General features: G+C 42.0%; 1 protein-coding gene across 2 annotated transcripts; it reads right to left on the bottom strand.

Annotated features, from left to right (window-relative positions):
- Nucleotides 1-141: 141 nt before the first annotated feature.
- LOC311264834 (kelch repeat and BTB domain-containing protein 12-like) lies at nucleotides 142-8,056 on the bottom strand. 2 transcript variants are annotated; one of them, XM_084365976.1, is made up of 11 exons: nucleotides 7,904-8,056; nucleotides 5,887-6,110; nucleotides 5,557-5,738; nucleotides 5,197-5,329; nucleotides 3,865-4,098; nucleotides 3,405-3,763; nucleotides 3,042-3,315; nucleotides 1,862-2,009; nucleotides 1,578-1,775; nucleotides 1,205-1,385; nucleotides 142-219 (listed from the first exon to the last, which is right to left on the bottom strand). In XM_084365976.1, the coding sequence occupies exons 2-10, from the start codon at nucleotides 6,055-6,057 to the stop codon at nucleotides 1,237-1,239; spliced, it is 1,848 nt and encodes a 615-aa protein (XP_084222102.1). In that variant the 5' UTR covers nucleotides 6,058-6,110; nucleotides 7,904-8,056; the 3' UTR covers nucleotides 142-219; nucleotides 1,205-1,236. The 2 variants fall into 2 exon arrangements, with proteins under 2 accessions (XP_084222102.1, XP_084222101.1); XM_084365975.1 differs by lacking the exon at nucleotides 142-219 and having other exon boundaries at nucleotides 233-1,385.
- Between the last annotated feature and the right edge of the window lie 885 nt (nucleotides 8,057-8,941).

Genomic DNA, 8,941 nt, shown 5'->3' with positions numbered 1-8,941 from the left:
TTGGGTTTTCCGAGGGCTCATATGTGACCGTCTCAGCAGCAGGGGAGAGGGGAGGAGGGAGGCATGTGCGGAATGTCATGCGGGGTCAGACGCTCACCGTGAATCCACCACTTCAGTCAGACGTGTTTGTTGACGCTGCGCCATGCGGTGAGCCGAGTGATAATAAATGTGGGAGGAAAATGAGACTTTGAAGTCAGAGAGAACGAGTCATGGCAGATCCTGTAGGGTTAAATGTAACTGTTTTTACTTCAAAACCACATGAAACACCCCACATTTGACATTTGAAAGGAAATACAAATGTAAAAAGTGATTTTTTGGATGACAGGACCACTAGACTTATTTATATTAAACATTCATTCATGGCAAACATGTCATTTATTGGTGCTTTACACAGATTTGCTCAAAAACTTAAAGGTGCCCTGTGGAGTTTTCTTGTGAACAAGGATGTGTACAGTGAGTGTATTTCCTATGCAAACATTTGCAAAGCTTATCTTTATGTATTTGTTATCATTATTAACATTATCTTGGATTTATGTAACGCTCACACACCATAGTCACATGCTATTGCAAAACAAAATGTGGACCCGCTCTCTTCTCAACATCGCTCAGTAGCACTGCTAGTGGCCAAAAACTTCACAGGGCACCTATGTTACGTTTTTGTTTGTTTGTTTTTACAGTGTTGTGTGCTTGTTTTTCACCTTTGGACAGAGCAGGCTAGCTATTTACCTCTGTTTCCAGTCTTAATGCTACGCTAAGCCATAGCGTCATAGTTAATAGACAGATGTGAGAGTGGTGTCATTCTCCTTTTTGAACTCTCAGCAGGAAAGCAAGAATAATATCCCCAAATGGCAGCTATTCCTTGAAAATGCCAAATAAGTTTTGCAACTACAAAACCTCCTGTGTTCACTCGATCAATGAATGTTTTTTGTCTGAAGTAAAGCCTGAGGAGGTGTGTGACACCACAGACTGCAGTGTACATCCTATGACCAGCTAACAAAAACTGGTTTCTTCAAACCCTGACCACAATCTCTCCCTTCTCGTCTCAAGTTTAAATTTCCCAAACTAACCCAAACCTTAAACATAGCAGTGGAAGATGAGAAAAACGCTCACGTGAATAGTTTTTGAAAAAGGTCATCTGTGTAATTGTTAAAGAAACTAACAAATGTTGTTTTTTGGGTATGAGGATTTAAAAGACAAAACACACATCCCGTCTCCTGGCAGTCAGGAGGAGATGAATCAGGGTGTGAAGAGGTCTCGAGGATTGAGGTTAGCCACCAGACAGACGTCATAGCTGTCATGCATGGCTGCTCGTCTTTCCACCACCGTCCACACATTGTCTGCAGGGTCCAACTCCAAAATTTCCTTGGTGATGATCTCATGACGGCCTGCAGTCATGAGAGAAAGTACTATGTAAGTTACGGCTGACCAAAATCTAATTTCCAGAGATACTGCCTCACCAGTTTGCTGACATTCCCTCGCTCTGATGCAGACGCAAAGTTTCAGCCTGAAGTTAAACTTATTAGAGAGAAGTTTTTTGAGAGACCGCACTAAAAAGAAAGAAAAATTCACCAACTGACCGGCCCCTTTGTAGTATCCACAGAGGTAGAGCTTGCCCTCCACGACTCCTATATTAGAGGCATTGGTTCGGTGGGAGATTATAGATGTGGGCAGAGTCGGTCCTGCCCTCCAGGTGTCTGTGTCTGGGTTATAGATCTCCACAGAGCTCAGGCAGCGACGTGATTGTCCACTGTCCTCTCCATCACATCCTATACCACCTGAAGAACACACACACGCACATCTTTTGCCTCCATTTTCTCTAATACAGAATAAATACTTCTGTCGAGGTTGTTTGCAGTCTTACCAAGTATGTAGATTTCTCCGTTGAGGACAGCCGTGCCGCAGCGGTACCTGGAGTACTTCATGGTGGCACACTCTCTCCACCTGTCCTTGCCAGGGTCAAACTGAAACAGGCGGTTACTCAGCTTGTCGGGCTCTTCATCTGGTTGGTGCTGAGGGAGGAGAAGAGCGAGTTGGACAGAAGGAGGAAGAAATAGACAAGAAATGAAGGTGAAGCTTCAGAGGGGAAACGATTAAGAAGACGAGTGTTAGACTGACTCTGACACATCTAAATTTAATTCATTGAGTTGCTTTAAAGCCACCATATGTAGGATTTACATGGTGTTCCAGTGTCTTTTTTTAAAATATCTTTTTTTAATGCCGCCACCAGAGGGCAGGCCCGGACCAGGAGGAATTCCATTTCCAGCTGACAGGAGAGTCAGGCCAGTGTGGACAGGGCTAAATTAAAATGGGTAAATGGGCAGATACCGTCACCAAGAAAATGCCAGGTGCACAAAAATTGCATGTATGAATACTTATTCCCGTAGCCTTAATTATGGAGGTGCAATAAAAAAAACTACTTAGGTATTTTGGATGGTAGTTAAGTATTTACACTACTGTCACAAGCATAAACAGTAAACAAAAGATAATTCAACAAAACGGGTACAGTATACATGATATGTTGTAAATTCGTGGAAATTGGCCTGGGCTGATTTTACAGGGCTTGCGACTTGAGTTACTGTCCAAGGATTTACAGCCCTTGAAAAATGTTTTAACATTGCTAAATATGCAATGATCAAAATTTAAAAACATTCCTATTTATTGAGTTTAACAACTAAAAAAACATTTCATCAGAACCGTGTTGGTGTGGACTGATCACATTTGACTGAGAGGGCTGGCAACATAACCCCATAACTGTCATCACATTTTTATTCAAGTATTGTGAAATACTGATTGGTGTGCATAAATATGTGACCTACAACTACTCCTACTTCGTGTGCTAATATTGTACCCTGTTTACCATAGTGAGAAGGTGTTTGTGAAAGCAAGTTTTCATATTCTTATAATAATTGAGCCTTTACTGATACATGTGGGTAAAGTTTTCAGTGTTCGGTTGAGGACAGACTATTAAGGACACTTGAGCTCATCCATCTACTGCACACTTCATATTGACATGCAGAGTGTGTAGTGACAGGTGTGTGTACCTGCGGTGTCCAGCCCCCCAGCACATACAGATGCTCCTTTAGGCTGACGACGCAGTGGCAGGCTAAGGGAAGCGGCAGAGGGGCGAAGCTGAGCCAGCTGCCTCCTCTCTTCAGCGACCATCTCTCCACACTGTCTGTGATGACGTAGTGATGATGCACTTTCATCTGACCGCCTATCATATAGAGGCAGTCACCTATCAGCCCTAAAGCGTACATGTCTCTATATGCTGTTGAGCACAGCTGCATCCAGCTGTTGTCCTCCGAATTATCGTACCTGGAACATAAACAAACTGTTTAGATCTTGTGGCGAATGCGGTTTCATTTGAAAATATGTATTTCTTATGTCTGTATACACATAAACACCTGTAGATATCCACCCTCTTCATCCTGTGTCGATCTTCTGCCTCTACAGCCACCAAGATGTTGTTGTCTCGCGTCACTGCCCCCGCTGTGATCTGTCCCATGCCTCCACAGCCCCTCAAGGGAGAGGGGATGTAGTAAGTCTTTCTAGCATGAGGGGCAAAGCAAAAACTGAGGTCAGCCAGTCCTCCACGGCGGGCAGGCACCCCCTCCTTATTAACCCCACCCAAGCAGAGCAGCAGGTCTGTGGTCTCCATGCCGTAACGAAGAGCCGGCCGAGGTGGAGCGGATGTCTCACAGAGGCCTGCAGTCTGGAGGGCAGCGTCGATCATCCCAAAGCACTCAGCATCCCGCAGCAAAACCTGGAAGATCATTGATATGTATGCTAGTCTTTCTATCTTCTAATCCCTTGATAAATGTGGATAATGTCTAGATTGGCCTTTCCCCTCTGTGTGTCTCTTACCGGGTTTCTCCTCCTGGCTTTACGGAGGAATCCAGGATCCACAAACTCCAGTCGGACACGCCTGAGCAGCTCCACAGCCTTGGCTTCACTCTGCGAGTCCCCCCTTCGTCTCTCCACCCAACGCAGCACCAGCTCCAGCACAACCTGCTCCTGCGATATGTTGAGGTCATCTGAACCCAGCAGATCCGCGAGACTTTGGGCATCCAGCTCCAGCACTTCTTCTTCTTCACAAACCTCGAGACAGCAAGGACCGGGTTATAGAAAAATATTGTATAGAGGATGCTAGGAAAGAGCAAGGGCATCACTTTGTGTTGAAAAGTGAAGATAAGGAGTAGCAAATAGAAAAGCAAGCATGCATTTTTGATGTACCATATTTTTATGTTTGTTTATGTTTGTAAACACCGAAGAAAATATGTTTTTTGTAGTTTTGTTGAGAACAAAAAGAGCACATCGCCCATCTAGAAGTCCCACAGTTCAAGAACATATAACTATGTAACCCAAACTGTTATTAAACAAAGTTGCATAATGCACCTTTAAAAAATAATCGGGACAAATTAACCATTTGACAGTGTGGTGGGGACATGTCTTCAGCATCCCCTGTGTAAATCTGTGCCAAATCAACAATGTCATTACAAAAGCATCCCAACACCTCTGCATCCCTACAGTATATGCAAAAAAAAATAGTCACTGCTGCCCCCTAGTGGCAGCATCAAGTAGCTGACAAACAGAACAGGAAAGGCTGCTGAAATGTAATGAGGCTTTTTTTTCTCTTTAAATTAGTTTTTGTCTTTTTATCTTATGTGACATATTGCTGTTTATCATTTTATGCTAATAAATATTCTGAATCTTGACAATGAAAATTAGGAAATAATTGTGAGCAATTAAAGTCGGTCCTAAGGGGCCTTTAAGAACAGTTATTTTTGTAAATGATAACTAGGCCTCATAAAATATTCCATCTTGGAGCTTTGTATTTATGTATGTATGCTATGTATATATTTCAATTAAATTTGTCGGCTTAAATCAGGTAAATGCAATTTTTCAAGTATTATACATAAAAGTAATCATCTGTAATGCATTACATATAGATTAATCCATATGTAGAGCATTACTTTTAAGAATAATACTTGAAAAACTTAATTTAAACGGACTAACTGACCAATTTAATTTATTTACACCAGCTCAACATGATGGAAAAAATTTGCATTATTTGATATATACTTTACATAGAACTTATGTCATTGATTACATGGAAATCCTATATGTATTTATCAAACATAAAGTTAATGTTTGAGGGAAATGATATTTTGAGTGGACTAATACTGAAAGCCCTACCTCTGCAAAGTGTTGGCAGAGGTATCTCAAGGCGCAGTCGGACAGAACAGTGGCTCCCATGTCTCGGGCCCAGTGGTACAGTCCGACACAGTTGGAGGGGTCCATACGGGCCTCCATGTGGGCCTGACACAACCTGAAACAGTTAACACAAGGTGGTGATGGGACCAAAATATTGTTAGTAATTCTTTTAAACATACTTTAAGTCAATGTCCTCTATACTACTTACACCTCTCACTGCTACTATACTTTACAGAGGACATACAGGTAGAATAAAATGATCTTGATGCCCCTGATATAAAGGCTGTACAAGTCCCGTTGAGGTTAGTTTATAACTATGATAAATTCCCTGTCTTTCCTCACCTGAAGGCTCCATCTACATGGAGCAGGAACGCAGCAGCAGCCACTCCCTGGATGTTGTCATTGGAAAGTGGGAGTTCAGCTCGGTACATGTAGTCCAGCAGCAGCTCCAGGCTCTGAGCAGGAGTGTCTCTGAGAGGCACCTCTCCTCCTCGGGTCTCCTTCAGACCACATGTGAACATGGCCTGGACGAATGGGATTCATCAAAACAATAGAGCGTGATCACAAATACAGTCTCATAGCATCATCAACATCCTGCAAAACATAGGCTGCATCATGATGTATTTTCCTATATGGGCACAATAACATTCAGTAACTGTGGGGCCATGATACCTGGAAGTAAGGGCTGAATGCAGACAGCACCACCTTGTGGCAAGGAAAGGGAATCCCCTCTGCCAGCAGCACCACATCAGTGAGCTCCTCAGCTGCCCTCATCCTCTCCAACTGCCTGAGCAGAAGTGAGCCATGCTCTGCCTGAGCACAGTCCGCCACTGGTGCGTCCATAGACCGCTGCACTGGAGGTCTGGACCGCTTTAGTCAGCATAGAGAGAAGGACGCTGTGGCAGAGTAGTGCCAGATACACAATAAGAGAAAAATGAGGAAATGGTTTGGTTCATACACAAATTCAAAATCTTACAGTAAAAATGTAAGACTCCTCTAGTGGGTCAACGAATAACAGGGTGATGTGAGATGATTAATGGGGCTGAAAAGAAGAAACAATGCGTATTAGTCACGCACTGTTTAAGGCAGATGCTGAAACTACAAAAAGACAGCAATGAAAAAAATGACGTCCACAGGGAGCCTTTTTCTGGTTTCCATTGCAGATGGGAAGCACACTAAATAGTTGTTGGTGTGCATGCAGCCTGCTTCTCCCTGCGCCACCTTAACCAGACCCAACCTCTACACCTGTGCACTCTCCTCATGCTCTTAAAACACTTAACATCATTAAGCGTTGTATTTTCTTCTCTTAAAATTAAATGTTTGCACTCATCAACATGCTTTCAGAAAGTGTCATAGTTTCAGTTGGTTAATGATAAAAAATATATACGTTATTAGTTATTTAAAATTTCTTAAGAGTTAAAGGAACCAAAGTGAGAAAGCTGAAGGTTTGACCAGGAAAGGAAAGGTGAACACCACAGGAAGAAACCTGCTCCACTGACTGCTGGTTTCGAAGCACTTCAGGTCAGTTATCGTTGGACTTCATTCTTTTAGGATAATTTTTCTAAGTACTGGGTAGGATTTAACTATCCAACCCACAGTAAACCATAAAATACACAGCAACAACAAGACAGCCAGGCCCCTCAGAAAACATGCTCTGACAGACTCAGAAGAACATAATTAAAAATATTAGATTTTAGTGAAACTCATTGATCAATGAACTGCTGTTTATGTGAGGAGCTGCTGTGATTGGGGTCATTGAATGTTCCCTCAACTCAGAATCAGAATCACTTTAACGATCCCAGAGGGGAAATTAACATAAAAATAAAATAAATATAAATAAAAGAAAGAAAATATGTGCATTGAACTATGATATTTAACAACTATTTGTTAACATTCCTAAAACAAAACAGTAGCATATTGAAAATGTTGTGCAAGACATAAAAAATATTTGATGTATTTAAATACTGGGTGCTGACTGGGTGAATTGAAACTATTGTACAAATTGCCATTCGCTTTATAATATTTGTGTTATTTGTAATTTGAGCTCAAACAGCTGTGATCTTAATCCAAACATGAATAACTGGTCTGACTGGAATAGCTGTGTTCAATGAAGTGGATCCTTGTACAGAGAACATTTGTTTCCACTTTCTCTTTTTCCAATGCAGGTTTTCAATGAGCAAATTTACTGCTATTGAACGCTATGGTCACTATATTGTGAATATAATAAATGTGGAAAACATTTGGGACCTTTGATTGTTTCTTGAAAGAATTCAGGTTAAATCTAGCTTTGATGGCCGATCGCTTTCACCTCTAATTACACATTATTCAGACTCATGGATTGCACAAAGGACAGGAAGATGTCTCTCATGCTTATTTTGTTGTTGTTTTTCTGATTATTTAACAATAGGCTAATGCAGCGTGCAGTAAACATTTCTTCATCTCTCAGATGGTGTTAGCTTGGCTAGAGTGGGACGTCCTTGGACTGGATGACCACCTGTCTCCTCAATGTTGACTAGTTTCTTGCACTGGGTCTGCCCCCAAGCAGCTGGCCCACCAGCTCACACACAACCATAATGTCACTGTCAGGCCATCTCACTCCAGGCAGACATGCAGTCACTTATGAGCAGTAGCATGTTAGCATGATTTTAGCTAAGCACATGCAACAAAAGAGTAGTTATAAAAGTCATACCGGTGGCGTCCTCAGGGCCAGGATCCAGAAGTTTCTGAATTGAGATGACGTCAGCTTTGATATCTGAAACTACACCTCACCAGTTGTTGTATTTTTGTTTGCTGGTAGATCTGTCTTATGTTCTCTGCTATTTGCTGCCTGTGAGTGTGGGCAACAGCATGCTCACTGTGCTAAAAGGTTTAAAATAGATCAGCAAGTGTCAATGTTGCTGCTGGTCTGTTCGGGTTTCCAGAGGTGGCTGGGCAAATCTAAAGTATGAATTTCATCTGGAAACTGCAAAAATCTGAAGCATAATGTTTAGAAAAGGCATTGGGGGGAGCGTACGAGGTCAGAGCTGATAATGATGTCAAAATCTCATTTGTTAGTAACTTTATTGGTGATTGTTTTTGTCTTTTCTTTCTTTCTTTCTTTCTTTCTTTCTTTCTTTCTTTCTCATCCGCCTACGGTGGCCCTGAGGGTCAAGCAGAAGATCAGCAGCTGTGGTGTGAAGGGAAGCCTAAAATGGCTGTTTTTATCAAAGGAGTCTGGTTTCTTTGGAGAGAGCTATCAGAGAGGGCTGTCTGATGGCAATGTTAAGTAATACAAATATTCCAAATATAGTAGAATATTAAACTGATACTGATGTTTTTTAGGTGTCTAAAATACATTTTACTACTTACTCCATCTACAGCAGTACATTGCTTATATCCCCATATTACTCCTGCTGCTTCTCCTAACTTGGCGTATGCCGACCGCCATCTGTAATACCCTGATTATCGATAAGAACCACATTCAACCCCACTTAGGAAACCCTGACTGTCCCTTAAACCCTAAAAGTACACTTGAAAGAGTTAGGACTGTGGCTGACAGTCGGACACAAACAGGAAATGACACTGAACTGTTGCCAGGGATGTGGGCTCTGTCCAATCACAAACAAGAAGTGTTGTCACACCTCTTCCCTTATCTAAAATGTTGTTGTGTTTTCTACTGTCAAACATTCACACACATGCTTACAGACACAGCATATGATCATCATGTTGTTGACTCTGTCACAGGTCC

Source organism: Pagrus pagrus (genome assembly GCF_965226575.1).
Source record: "Pagrus pagrus genome assembly, chromosome: 11".
Classification (NCBI taxonomy): domain Eukaryota; kingdom Metazoa; phylum Chordata; class Actinopteri; order Spariformes; family Sparidae; genus Pagrus; species Pagrus pagrus.
This window is presented reverse-complemented; position numbering and strand designations above follow the sequence as displayed.